This window comes from Lynx rufus, unplaced genomic scaffold (assembly GCF_022079265.1).
Source record: "Lynx rufus isolate CCGP_SWC_20201006 ecotype Redwood Valley unplaced genomic scaffold, mLynRuf1.p SCAF_6, whole genome shotgun sequence".
NCBI lineage: Eukaryota > Metazoa > Chordata > Mammalia > Carnivora > Felidae > Lynx > Lynx rufus.
This window is the reverse complement of record NW_025814878.1, coordinates 74,444,486-74,459,007: the sequence shown is the minus strand read 5'-3', so window position 1 is coordinate 74,459,007 and position 14,522 is coordinate 74,444,486. Positions and strand designations below refer to the sequence as shown.

The 14,522-nt window shown below is 38.5% G+C and overlaps 1 protein-coding gene and 1 pseudogene across 1 annotated transcript in view; both read left to right on the top strand.

Moving 5' to 3' along the window:
• The window catches only part of SH3BGRL2 (SH3 domain binding glutamate rich protein like 2), a 58,426-nt gene extending 49,291 nt beyond the window's left edge, over positions 1 to 9,135 (top strand). Inside the window, exons 3-4 of the mRNA XM_047101961.1 lie at positions 3,077 to 3,157; positions 6,110 to 9,135. Coding sequence (XP_046957917.1) covers positions 3,077 to 3,157; positions 6,110 to 6,121 — 93 coding nt within the window. The 3' untranslated portion in view covers positions 6,122 to 9,135. The remainder of the gene's footprint in view (positions 1 to 3,076; positions 3,158 to 6,109) is intronic.
• The window catches only part of LOC124529137 (striatin-4-like), a 33,142-nt pseudogene continuing 24,757 nt past the window's right edge, over positions 6,138 to 14,522 (top strand).

Sequence of the window (14,522 nt, the reverse complement as noted above, 5' to 3'; positions counted from 1 at the left end):
TTGCAAAGAATGCTTATAACATTTTTGGTTCATAGGATTTTGCAGAAGTTCTGCTAGACCTGTATTAACTGTGACGTGGTTTTTCTTACAAAAAATTGTAAAATTTTCTGTAAAATTCTATGAAATCTGTAATATCCTAGAGCCACTAGAAACTCTCATAACCTCCAACTGCCCCGTTGGTGTCTTCTTTACTTGATTGTCTGTCTCATATAGTTTCTCAAACTTAACATTTTGAAACTCCACTTCAACCTTACTCTTACATCTGGTTTCTCTCTGGTCTTTCCCATCAAGTTACAAAACTCAGAGCTGCTCCAAGTCTTAATTCTCCCTAGCTCTGTCCCCCAATTCCAGAGTCGAGTATGATCAATTCTTCCTCCTTCTGCTTGCTTCAGCAGCACATAAACGAAAAATTTTTCCTCCAGAATATAGAATATGTCTCCAGTCTGTCTGCATTTCTCTCTCTCTCTCTCTTCACCATCATTGGTCTGGTTCAGGCTGCCACCATCTTACCTGGATTACCACAGTACTCTTCTGACTTTTCCCCGTTTTCCTTCTTGCTGGCCTGTCTGAGCCATTCTCCACACAGTTAAAATCGCTATTTTCTTAATTTTTTTAAAATATTTATTTATTTTTGAGAGAGAGAGACAGGGTGAGAGCAGGGGAGGGGCAAAGAGAGAGGGAGACACAGAATCCAAAGCAGGCTCCAGGCTCTGAGCTGTCAGCACAGAGCCTAATGTGGGGCTCACACTCATGAACTGTGAGATCATGCCTGAGCCAAAGTTGGATGCTTAACCGACTGAGCCACCCAGGCACCCCAAATTCTCTATTTTCTTTCTTCCTTCCTTTCTTTCTTTCTTTCTTTCTTTCTTTCTTTCTTTCTTTCTTTCTTTCTTTCTTTCTCTTTCTTTCTTTCTTTCTTTCTTTCTTTCTTTCTTTCTTTCTTTCTAATGTTTATTTATTATTGAGAGACAGAGAGAGACAGAGCATGAGCATGGGAGGAGCAAAGACAGAGGGAGACACAGAGTCCGAAGCAGGCTTCAGGCTCTGAGCTGTCAGCACAGACCCCAACGCGGGGCTTGAACTCACAAACCGTGAGATCATGACCTGAGCTGAAGTCAGACGCTCAACTGACTGAGCCACCCATGCGCCCCTAAATTCTCTATTTTCTTAAAGGAAACTAGATCATTCTGCTCCCTTACTTGGAACCCACACGTGATTTCCTTTTATACTTAAGATAAAATTCAAAATCTTTTTCTTGGTTTTACATAGTCTGACCTGTGCTTATTCCTGTCAGACCTGCCAGCTTTGCTCTTCATCAGTGCTGTTCCCTGTCCTGAATCCCCTGTTCCAGTGCTTTACTTGGTCACCTCTACGTATCCTTCAGATTCAACTTAAAATGCCATTTTTTTTTTTAATTTTTTTTCAACGTTTATTTATTTTTGGGACAGAGAGAGACAGAGCATGAACGGGGGAAGGGCAGAGAGAGAGGGAGACACAGAATCGGAAACAGGCTCCAGGCTCTGAGCCATCAGCCCAGAGCCCGACGCGGGGCTCGAACTCACGGACCGCGAGATCGTGACCTGGCTGAAGTCGGACGCTTAACCGACTGCGCCACCCAGGCGCCCCTTAAAATGCCATTTTTGAAGTAGGTTTTTGCTGAGCCTCCCTCTTCAGATGGATTGCTCCTTCTTAGCATGTCAAGGAAGGCCTGTCTTTAGAGGTGAACTGTATTGGGCCAGATCCTAAATGGCAGAGGGAGCTACCACCTGAAGATCTTCAGAAGGAACATCGAGTGTAAGGCCCGAGGTTGAGATGATCATGAATGAAAATGAAGCTACCTTCAAAACCACATGAGACTCAACCTGCTAAAGCATTTGAACAAGAGAGCCTCTATACAGAGTGAAATAATTAAAAGATTGTTCACCACTGAGGCATCCTTTGCAAGAAGCAAATCTTTATTCTGTAAGTCATGGTCTCTCGTTTAGATTGCTAGACAGATTTCAGGAGTACTTGTGATGCCATTGGCTTGGCTCAGCAGTGGATTCATTAGGGCTTAGTGACTCTGGTATACAGGGTGCCCCATAGCTGGCTTCCTCTTGGCCAAGAAGCATCACAGAAGACAAAAAGCATCGATTTCAGTGTCAGGGAGAATTGGCTCCAAATCTCAGCTTTTTCACAGATTGCCTATCAAACTTGGGTACAATATTTCTTTGCTTTGAGCCAGCCTCCAACCTGGTGGTCTGTGGTGGGATTAAATGAAGTATTGATTGTAAGGCACCTGTTATACAGCAGATGGCTAAAAATGATTCTGATCATTGTCTGCTTGCAATATTTATCCTTAGGGTCAAGTTATCAAAGGGACTTTTACAGATTTTAAGACTGCTTTACACTAACTCAGAAACCATACAATAACACATATGCAAACTTTTGAAAAGAAACAATTCATGAACATATTGGTCAGAATTTCTTGATGGCTTCTCTTGTGAAAATAGAAAGATAAAAATGATTCCAGGTCTGAGGCAAAGATAAATGTTATAGAGAATCTGCTTTCCTTTAGTTTTTATTTGATCTTTTTATTCTCTCTGAAGACATAGTCTGAAAGAATGTGGCAGACTTCAAAAGCAGAATAGAAGCACTTGCATTGACACATGGAGACCTTTATGGCTTTGTGTTTACCCAGTGATTTTTTTTAAAGCCCTAGATAACAAAATATCAAGAATGGAATTGGGAGTCAGCCTTTCCTATTGATGCACTAGAGTAAAATCTTAGAGTGATTTTACACAAATGTTAGTTTGGCACATGAGAGAAAGGGAACATGTTCCGGTTTCCCTTGTGTTGTCAGTGTTTTACATTTCAGTCCTATCACAGGCCTTGCATTAACAACATGCTTACCTCATCATCATACTCAGAGAGATTTTTATGCTCAAGCAGAGCAAATCCAGTAGATTTATGTAGCTCTTCCCTGGCCTGGATGAAGCACTGGTACATTTTTTTTGTTTCCATAAAGAATTTTTCAAAAGCACCACATCCCAATAATTATTTGCTTTTGTTTGTTGTCTCTTCCTCTTTTTTCTAGGATTATGACAGTTTTTTTGAATCAAAGGAAAGCAACACAGTCTATTCGTTCTTAGGCCTGAAATCACGATTGGCATCAAAGGTAGGTAAAATCTTCTCTTGTTTTAAAATTCATCTCTCTTGAATTGTCCTTAGGGGTTGAGACTGAAGGTGTTAGGGGAATGCACGTGTAGTCTCCTAAAGTTGTAGGTTTCACTTTCTGAAATGCACATTAGGGACTGCCCAGTGTAAACACGCACGAAGAAGCCCAGGTTTTTTGTTTTTTTCCTCCAATTTTCAACTGTTGTTGTACATTAGAGTTTATTTTTGTTTATAATTTATTTTATTTATAATCTATACCCCTTTTTTCCAAGAAGAATTTAAGGGAGTAAGTGCTTTCTGTTTCAAAGTGCAGATTTACATTTTGTGAAACAACAGAATCAAAGCCATATTTTTAAGGTTTTCTGCACATTTAACTCATTTACACTGGAAAGGAGATGGTCTGTAATAACAAATGGTCAACTTGAAAAAAAAACGCTACAGTTCCTAAACTAATCAACATGTTTTTTAAAGCTACTTTATTATGTCCTGTGTCTTTTATGGAACATAAAAGGCTCAAGCTTTTCTAATGTTTAGACCAGAAGTTATTTATATGTATTATTACAACTTTGTGAAGCACAGAGATTCACTTTCAAAATAAGAAATAGCATTTCTTTATGAAATAAGATAATATTTTGATTATTCCCCCCTTTAAAAAATACTGGTTTTTTTTTCTGATCATGAAAGTAGCCTAGGTTCATTTAGAAAGATTAGGAAAATATACAAGTCTAGAGTAGAAAATAAAAATCACCCATTATTCCGTCACCCAGAGATCAGCATGTTAACTTTTTGTGTGTGTTTTTCCTTGCAATCTTTATATACAAAGCAGTTGAGGTTTTGACTGTATTTCAAGTGAGACTGAATTCTAAAATGTCTATTTTTAACACTGAATTGAAATGAGAGTGCATTACTGGGTACTTTGATGTCTGTAAGTAATAGGTCTTTTGAGGCTACCCAGGATTTGTACCCTTTCTAGAACACCTATGGAAGGAAAGCAGAGACCATGAATAATATAAATTATACACCAGCACCTGCAGTTCAGAGCCAATGTGAAATCTTGCTTTGTTTTTACATTAGTAAGTCCACAGATGGTTGTGGGTGGTTTCCATGCATATGTTTTAAACAGTGGCAAAACCCACACATGTAATATTTAAAGGTTCTTAAAACTATTTTTATAAAGATGGAACATTGGAATACTTGTTAGGAAAATTGTAGTATTTTTATAACATATCTCATCCAAAGATATTAAACAATCCAGATTTATCTTCAAAGAACTGGAAAAAACTGGGGTGGGAGTAATCTAATGGACACATAAATCTAGTGGACATTATTATCTATGCAAAAACCTTTAAAAAAAATACTGTGTGCTTGCCATCTTTGTTCTCATTTTTCCTGAAGATGTAAATTCCTTGGAGACTTGAGGGCTGACTTTTTTACTCTTTAAAAATATTTATTCCCTCATGAATTTCTCAGAAAGCCCATGATCTATAAAACATGCGTTTTCACATGACTTGTGGTCATAGTATTAAACTTGGTCTTGATGCCATTGACATTTACTTGATTTCAGTAGACCATTCCAAAGGCCCTGGGCAACTCCACCCATTCAGCCCACCTATTCAGGCCCCCTAATCAGTCCTATGAGCAGGAGCACATGGAAGTAGAGTACAAGTCCATGGTGCATTGTTTGTACCACCCTGTCTTGTGAATCGTTCAGGGCCTTAATGGTTAATAGCAACTCACACTTTATCTGCAGAGGGGAGAAAGAAAAATATCTTTAAGAGTAATTCAACCTTTTCCCCCTTCCTACTTATTTAAAAAAATTTTTTTTAATGTTTATTTATTTTTGACAGAGAGACAGAGACAGAGTGTGAGCAGGGGAGGGGCAGAGAGAGAGGGAGACACAGAATCCGAAGCAGGCTCCAGGCTCTGAGCTGTCAGCACAGAGCCCGACGTGGGGCTCGAACTCACGAGCTGCAAAATCATGATATGAGCCTAAGTCTGACACTTAAGCCACCCAGGTGCCCCCCTTTTTTTTTTCCTTGATAGTAGTACACACTCAGTCCACAATCCACACTCAAAGGCCTAGACAGAGCATTCACAGGTAGAATGTACTAAAAGGTGGAAGCCCTCTTTTCTCCTTTCCTTCCCTACCCTCTCTGCAGTATATGTACATAAACAATAGGGCTAGAAAGCCTGCCAAGGAACGTATAAAAACACCGTTAGCATCTGTGATTGCTCTTACACAGTGACAGAGAAGAGAGATGATAGGAAAAGAACATCACAACTTCTTAAGATGGTACCTAGGAGAAAAGGAGGCCATTTCACCAATAATTTTCAGGTAGAACACCATCAGGTTTCTTGTTTAAATAGACTCAAGGCAGAGCCTGGAGAAGTTTCTGCTTTGGGATCCCTGCTATTCAGGGGTGATCCTCAAAATATGTCATAACTACTAAATCCTGGGCACTGAGCAGCCCCAGCTCCCTAGAGCAGGTCTCAGAAGCCGCCTTATGCCAGGTGTCTGTGTTGTGGTTGAAACATGGAGCTGTCACGGGGGGAGGGCCAGAGGTGGCACTTGGGGAGTTGGGCGGCAGCATATTTTGGCCATGCTGGTGCTGTTCTTCAGCTATGGTCGCCCTCTGCAGGCCCCCTGAGTGGAGGACCCATGCACGCCCCACTCACCTGGGTACGAGTGGAACAGTGCCTCTGAGAGCAGTCTCGGCAGTCTCTGGAAACATGTGGCTTCTTTCCACTTTTATATGTGGGAGGTCGGTGGGATATCATAAATCTTTGCTGATCCTGAATCCTAGGATTTTCATTCCTCAATCACATGGGGGTGATTATTATGATTTCCAACATCGCCATTCCTGACATTTAAAATGTCATTGCCAGAGTTAATTTTCTTGTCAACCCAATGCAATAACTGACTTTTTTCTTTCTTTTTTTTTTTAATAAATAGACAGAATCTTAGAGAAGACAAGTGGAAGATGACGGAGATGCATTTTGGAGCACCCCCTGGTACTCAGCACACACCTGCTTACCTAATGCATCACTGTGACTAAAGCCACATGCATCATCAGTAACTTTGCTTGCCATGGAGAGGTGTTTTAGGAAGACATGGGTATAATGGGGGATTGCATGATTGCTTAAAACCAAATCAGGACTGTGGTGGGTTTTTTGTTATTTTCAGAATTGCCTGCAGCTGCCTCATTCACCTGGAGGTACTAGATTTTACCTGTTACAGGTGTGCTTCCTTAATGACTGAAAAATAAGTGGGTGGGACCACTGGAGAGAAAATGTTGAATCTGCCCCGGGCTGTATTTGATGCCAGTATTGTTCAGACTGGCCTCTCTTTAAGCTGCCTGGATTGTATCCTGGAAATTAGTTTGCCAGGCTATTAGAAATCTTTTGATCAGAAAGAAAGATTTGCTGGTTGACAAAGAGCTGAGAAATTTGCTGCAAAATCACAAATGTCACGATTCTGGTGCTTTGTAATAGCACCTATAGAAAAAGTTAGATGTTCTGGCCGCCTTTGGTGATGGACACTCTTATTTCCATAAATCCTCCAAATTCCTACAGATGTTTCCAAAAATCACTGCTGTAACTATGTGTGATCGGGACCAAGTTACAGGGATAAAAATAGTTGCTATTTTGTAAAAAGATAGGCTTCTTTATCTCTTGCAAGAGAAAAATTTCATTTAAATATATAAGACAGCTTAAAAGGTATATTTTAGAAGGTGTACAAATTAATTAGATAGTAAATTTATAGGGAAATTACCTGACTCCTATCTGAAGGGATTTTCAGCTCTAGCAACTTATTTATGCATAAATAGCATATTTTTAAATGCAGCTTCCCTAACTAATAGCTGCTTATTCTATTTTGTGAATGGATTATATTTTTTTGAGAAAAGGAAGATCTTGGTTGGATATATTTTGTGAACCCTTGATGAGGTTTACTAAAAGATACTAATATTGTGGTACAATTTAATTTTTTTCCTGTGTTGCTTTTCATTGAACCTCTAGCTTTGCTCACATATCTGACCAATGTACGGTCCCAGATTTTTCAGAGTAGTGTAGATACATGTTCTCATTCCATATATGGCTTCCAGTGGGCTTTCAGAGCAGTGTATATGAGAAGGAGGCTGTCAGAGAGTAGCTCTGAATTGTACTTGGCATGTAAAATCTCTACTCCCTTTGGAGTGGATGCTGAACATGTCTACTCCGTTAGGGCAGAGGCTGCTTTTCTCCATCCTTATCCCTGCTTACAGTCTTTAGAGTTTTTAATTGCCAAACATGAGCAGTCTTAAATAGGATAAATTCCAAGAGGGCTGCCTAAAATATCCTGCTGTTCTAAGCATCCCAATGCAGGACTTGTTGGTCAGATTCTGAGCAGGATGTAAGAAATTGAAAGAATAGAAGAAAGCCCTGTCACATGTGTTGTTTCATCCTCCAACTAACTAAATGTGGACTACTCTAAAGGACTTGTTGAATGCTAAAGCTGAAATCCCAGCCTGAGATTTGCAGCCCAGGACTACAACCAGAAGAAAAGCATGCCACAGATTTCTACTTGACTAGAACAAATACACGATCCACGATTTTCTCTCCAAGGAAAGCTGTTGTGAAATTATGGGTATTACTGTTTAGTTGGCATTATTAAATAAGTTCCAGGTCATATTCCGTTTGCTAAATCCCAGGGACTATCCAGGAAACTTTTTTTTCAACTGGATACTGTGTTTGAGTAAATGAGTCTTCTGATAAGACCTAGACTTTCATTTTCAGATATCAACAATTTTCAAAGTTTAATGCTACAGTGAGCTAACTTACATTAGTCTTCTCTTCCCAGTGAGTGCTAAAAACCAACTTGGTAAGATTGAGGGAAATTCTGGGGTTGTGGGGTCAACATGATATTTGCTAGACTAAGACAGCTACTCACGTTTGTTCATCTTAAAACTTTTGAATTACTGTGGTCACAGTAGGACCAGAATGGCTCTCCTGAACGGACTAGATGGATAGTAGTGCTAAATTGCTACCAGTTACACATTGTCTAACGCTCACCCCACCTTTTTTTTTTTTTCTTTTTTTTTTAATCAGCACAGAACTAGGAGAGACCAGTCCTGGCTGGTATTGTACTTGTTATGAGTGAGGTAAAAGCACACGGTATGGCATTTACCGCAATACTTGGGCTCTGCAGAGTAATGACGTATTGTCCTCTGGGACCACATTGTATTCAGAGAATATTGTTTCTTTACTTGTACTGTTTTACCAGCTAAATTCCAAACATGTAATGATTCTTGTTCCCTTCTTTAACTAACTGCCTTTAGATTTGAATATTCACAGTCTTGAAAACCTAGGAAAGAACTAGGTGGGAATATTGGAGACATAGATGTAGTATCAAAGGCATTTCAAGACAATTTTTATTTCCTGTAGTAGGCTTATTGGGACAAAGGAAATGTGCTGCTAAAAATAAAATGCCATTTTAAAATTAGATCAAATACAGAGTGCCATCCTGCTAGGTATATGCAGACCAAAAGAAAATTTAGTTGGGAAAATAAATTCTTCCAAATTCTGGTGTTCTATTAAAATCAAAGAGGATAAAAGGAAGATTTTTTTTTTTTTGTCTCTCAGGCTCTGATACACTTTAGATTTGTTTCTGTTTTATAGATTCCTTCAAACACCTAGATGTTTTTATATTACATGAATTTAATAATGAACTAAACTTATTTTTGTCCTCTGTTATTTAAAGGTACCAAAGCCTCTTTCTGTTTTTTTATTTTAATTTGATTTTGCTACATAGCATTTTGCTTTTTCTAGAAATGCTTTTCATTTAACAGCTTTTCTTAAGTGTCAGGGCCTACTTTGATCTGCATAATTATTGTTTTTAGATTTCAATGTGTATATGTTTGTCTCTAAAGGCATTGGTGAAATCTCAGATTTTCTATTCAGCATTAAAAAGGAATAAATTCCAGGAAACATGTATTCTGAAAATGGAGTGTTTATTCCCTACCATTTTTTTAATGTTTATTCATTTTTTGAGAGAGAGAGAGAGTGCGAGTGGGGGAAGGGCAGAGAGAGAGGGAGACACAGAAGCAGGCTCCAGGCTCTGAGCTGTCAGCACAGAGCCTGACGTGATGCAGAGCTTGAACTCATGAACCACGAGTTCATGACCTGAGCCAAAGTTGGACGCTCCACCGACTGAGCCACCCAGGCACCCCTTCCCTACCATTTCTTATACCTTTTCTAATTTTAGTTCTGTATTTGGTTGAAGACTTCCTGTTTAGTTGGGATGCTATATTTCTACCCCCATTTGTGAATCTCATACCTGAATGCTGTGGGTTACTTGGGAAAATGCAGATGGATCATCTGACCATTCGAGGAGACATTCATGTTTGTGGTCCTCTGTGTGTTTGTGTTGGGAGGTGATCACAGAATCATCTCCGACAGTGACCCAGGACAGCATTAAATCTCTTGCTCCCTTGGTTGGTTCCAACAGATGACTGTGGTTTCCTTAATACACTGAAGCTGGATTGGTGGATTTGTTCCCTTAATTGGGTGCAAAAAACCAAGTACAGTGTTGCTGCAACCCTTAAATAGCACGGCCCCCTCTGATACAGCCCTCTCTGAAAGCAGAAGAAAGCATTCTGAAGGCAGAGTCTGAGGCTGATCTCATCTCTGAGCTATTTCAAACCTTAAACACCAAGACAGAAGGAGGGTGAAGGAGAAGATAAAAGAGAACAGGCTGTCAGTTTGCAGGAAATGTGCTAAATTGTGAAAACAAATAAGCCAAAGTAATCACTGCCCACTTGTAGCCCACATTTCAGTTTCCCTGGTCTTTCTAGAAATGCAGGTCAGGTTAGTTTGGTCATTCTTTCAGTCAGCATTTGCTGAGCCCCTGGAATGTAATGGGCACTATCTGGGTGGCACTATCTGTCTCCATCCTGAAGGAGGAGAGAAACAGAGAAGCAAGAGCAGCAGTTACTACAAGTGGTGAATGATAGAGTCAAGGACAGTTTATGGCGCTCCAGATGACAGTTTGTCTTCTGAAACATTACGTGCAATTTTTTTTGTTTGTTAGAATGCTTTCCGGTTTAAAAATTGTTTCCTGCGATAGAATACACACACACACACACACACACACACACACACACACACACAAACATAAAGAGTAATAAAAAAACCCATGTGTGCCTGCCACCAGCTCATTGCCTCTCCTTTGAGGCACTGTGTGCTCTTCTCTGGCCCTATCCCATCCCTGTTTTGAGAGTGGGTCCCCTGTCCCGAGCTCTGTTGATCATAGCCTTTCTGTCCTTTATCATTTTACCTACATGTATATACCTTTAAATAATAATAAATGGCATTAAACTGTATTCTTCTGTCATTTGTATGTTCATTGCAATTGGGCATTATCATTTTGTAACAAGTATCCTGTTTATTTTCACTGCTATGTATTACTTCATTGTATGACTATATCAAAATTTTTCCCTTCTCCTGTTGCTGGATATTGAACTACATCTTTCTTTGAAAAAGAAAAAGGCAGTGGAGCATTCTTTTTTATGACTTCTGGTGCACATACCCAAGAGTGAATGTATTACCTTGAGTAGAATTGCTGTGTCGTACAATAAAGCACATTATCAACTCTAATAGATAAGGCCAAATTGTTTGCCAAGGTCATGGTACCAACTTACACTTTCACTGGTATCCTAGAATTTTCAGTATTCGAGATTATTGCCAGTGTTTGGGATCATCAGAATCAAATTTTTGACAAGCCGAAAAGTGTAAAATGGTATCTCATTGTGGTTTCATTTTGCACATATTTGATTACTAATAAGCTGAACATGTTTTATTATGGTAATTCCTAAGTAGGAATTTGGAAATTCTTCTTCATGTCTCTTACCCTTTTTCCTATTGTGTTCTGTTTTTAATTGTTTTTAAAAGTTCTTTATACTTACCTTTTATCAGTTAACACTTACTTAACTATTAAAGTAAAGAGAAACTATATTTAGAGTAGAAAAATCTTCTGAAGCTATTTACAGAAGTATGAAAAGCATGTGAAATTTTATTCTATTTGGAAAAAATAAAGCTAAATGTATATATTGTGTGTTCTGATTGTGTGCTAATTTTCAGCTTGTCAACATATTAGCCAAGAGAAGACATACCTTGGAAACCACTATTATGCTCTAGCAGGGTTCTTTCTCTGAAGCTATTTTAAGGCTCATCAATTCTAGTTATTTGGTAGGAAATTAATGTCATATTTGGTTTTCTGCTACAAGATTTTATCAAAAGGAAATCTTTATATAGACTGCATATTTATATATGCACAGTTCCTTGGTATACCAACATATAGAGACTTAACACTAGGCCAAAATGATGTTATACTTAAAAGGACATTAGAAAGGTTTATTTAAGTCACAGGAGATTGTTTTCGAACCTGTACTCATAATTAAATAATCCTTAAGCTGAATGAGATAGATCTGTATCCTGTGAATATAACCCAGTGTGTTGTCTGTATATCTTGTTTTTGTGTGTATAAACTGGTGGGTATTAAGAACAAGAAATTACAATGTAGTCTTGTCTTCTGAGGCTTCTGCTGACCAGTAGATAGCATTTTTAATAGACTAAGGACCTGGGCATACTAGAAGACTTAGTATGAAAAAAGGAATGTAAACTATCATATTTTTAGATTGATTACATTTTTAAATGATAATATTTTGGATATTTTGGGTTAAATTAAATATTAAAATTAATTTCACTTTTTCTTAAGGTGGCCACTATAAAATGTTCAATTACATGTATGGCTTGCATCATAGTTCTATTGGACAGTACTGTTCTGTACCAGCCTCTTTACCTGAATTTACAATAGAATTTACAAAATCTGCAAAATATCTCCTTCCTTCGTTTGTAAAATGAAAGAAAATGTGAACATCTTTTGGAATAGAATTTTCTAATCCTTCTGCCAAGAGAAATGTTTTTCTCATTTTGCTTTTTTGCCCTTCTAGCTTAAAGCACTTTTGTAGTGAAGAGGAGTAATCTGTGTGTGTTGTAATATGGGGGCATCTCTCTGTGTATCCAACCTCCGTTTATTGTCTTACAAAGTTGGTGTCTCATATTGAATTGGTTCACATCTGTGAACAAAGGCATGGTGGTTTGTGTGTGTGTGTGTTTTCTTTTTCTTAAGAGGGAATTTAATGAACCATACAGATGCATCTATAATCTGCAAAACAGTGATGAATATCAGTAGGATTTTATCCTAGTTTACCTAAAATGTTAACTGTCTGTATCTGTAAAACTCATTTGAGCTCATAAGAATATATGGATAATCTGCTTTTTGAAAGTTTCTTTCTGGGCTCATTGCCAAATGTTAAAACAGAATGGGAGTATTAAGGAAAAAGATCTGCCTTTCTTTGCCCAGGGTTTGAAACCATTTTCTTGTTTCTACTCTTAGCAAGATAATTTTTGGAGAAAACCTGTATTATTTGTTATTGAAATAATTGATGGTGACAGTTGTTAAGTAGGAGAATTTGCAAGTCAAGAGATGCCAACTGTGTTTCATGTAGCTGCTTTGTGTGTTGCCTTGGGGCTCATTATTTGTCATTCTCCTGAACTACTATACCTATGTAGGATTTATCCTTTGAGGATGGATGGAATAACTCCATAATTTGTCTGAGATGCATTATAGATGAACATTTTTCATGTTAATTTGACTTAGCTTATTGATGTTATTATCCCAAGTCTGTTAAATTGGGATAGTATTTTTCTCCATTATCAGTCCATTTCATTCCATGTACTGATCACATCACTAGGTTGAAATACAGATTCTGGGCTCTGGGACAGCCTATAACTAGATTCAAAGATGACTCTGAGATCAATAGCTGGGGCAAAAAGACCAGTAATTTGGCATTGATTCTGTTATCCTAGACCAGACTTACCGTTTTTTCTCTCCCTGCCTATCTTTAGTGGTAAACCACTCTTAAACAATCTGCTCCTGGCCACAGATACGGCCAACTGGTATGGGTAGCAGAAGTGATGACGACAGCAATATTTTTACTCCCCAGGAGGGACTCCAGCTGCAGCTTCCCTCACTGTACTATGCTACACACCTAGTAAGCGTTTATTATTATACTATGGCAATCATAAATGATAAACTGAATATTGACAGATTTCCCAGCCTCGTCATGAGGTGACTGGGCAAACAGAATTTTAACAGTTACATATGTGGCAGGTGAAATGACTACAGCATCCAGACTTGTGGGTGGTTGCTGAATGACAACTGGAAACTTGTTCCCTATCATTAACTCATTTGGGGACCAGGGTACCTCTGAGATGATTCCATAAGGACTCAGTCCTCTAGAACCCCAAAACGTAAACATCTACAGGGAGGGTGGACAGAGGTACTACTGGAATTAGATGGATATGCAGGCAAAATGACAAGTTGTGATAGCGGAATTTGGGTGGAAGTGGTATCTACCTAAAGAATTGGCTGTCTTCCTGAAAATGGGTAATTTTAGCAGAAAATAGATTTCAAATGTTGGTGAAGGTCTGTTTTTCCCCAATGTTTTCACCATTGCTGAAAACTGTTTATTGCATTCTCATTGCAAATAACCTTTTATTGGGTAATATTTTCGGTATAGTTCTAATTTACATTCTAATTTTTTGCTGATTGGAAGAGTACCCTTTGCATGATTTGTGTTGAACTAAGAGTCACCAAATAAGCTGTCCAGCCAAAGCCCAAGAATTCTGTGTGCTAGGAAGTCATTTTTTTGTTGTTGTTGTTTTAATTGGTATGTCAGCTTGTATCTTTCGCCTGGTAAACATCTGAGTTAGGAGAGAATAGCACTTTCCTGTTTCAGTGAGGGTATCTCACTGATATAACCACCAGTCACCAGTTAAGCCCAAATACGATGTTATAAAAACCAGATCCGTTGTCTCTAATCCTGTATTAAGACCAGTGTGTGAGTTTGATGAGACTCAGTGTTTACGTTTGCATGATGATGAAAGTGTGGTACTCTTTGTAACTCTTTGTAAATGTTCACTGTTTAGTATCTCGGAAGTTGCTTTTCTTGGTGTTTTTATTTATTTTTATTTTTATATTTATTTTTTTAATGTTTATTTTTCAGAGAGAGAGAAAGAGAGCATGAGTGGGGGAGGGGCAGAGAGAGGAGACAGAGGATCCAAAGCAGGCTCTGCACTGACCAGCAGAGTCTGATGCTGGGCTGGAACTCACGAACTGTGAGATCGTGACCTGAGCTGAAGTCGGACGCTTAACCCACTGAGCCATCCAGACGCCCCAGTGTTTTTTTACTGTATACCATTTGATTTGGGTCAGGTTTATTAAGAGAGAGGAATTATAAAAAGAGAGAGAGGAATTAGTGTATGTC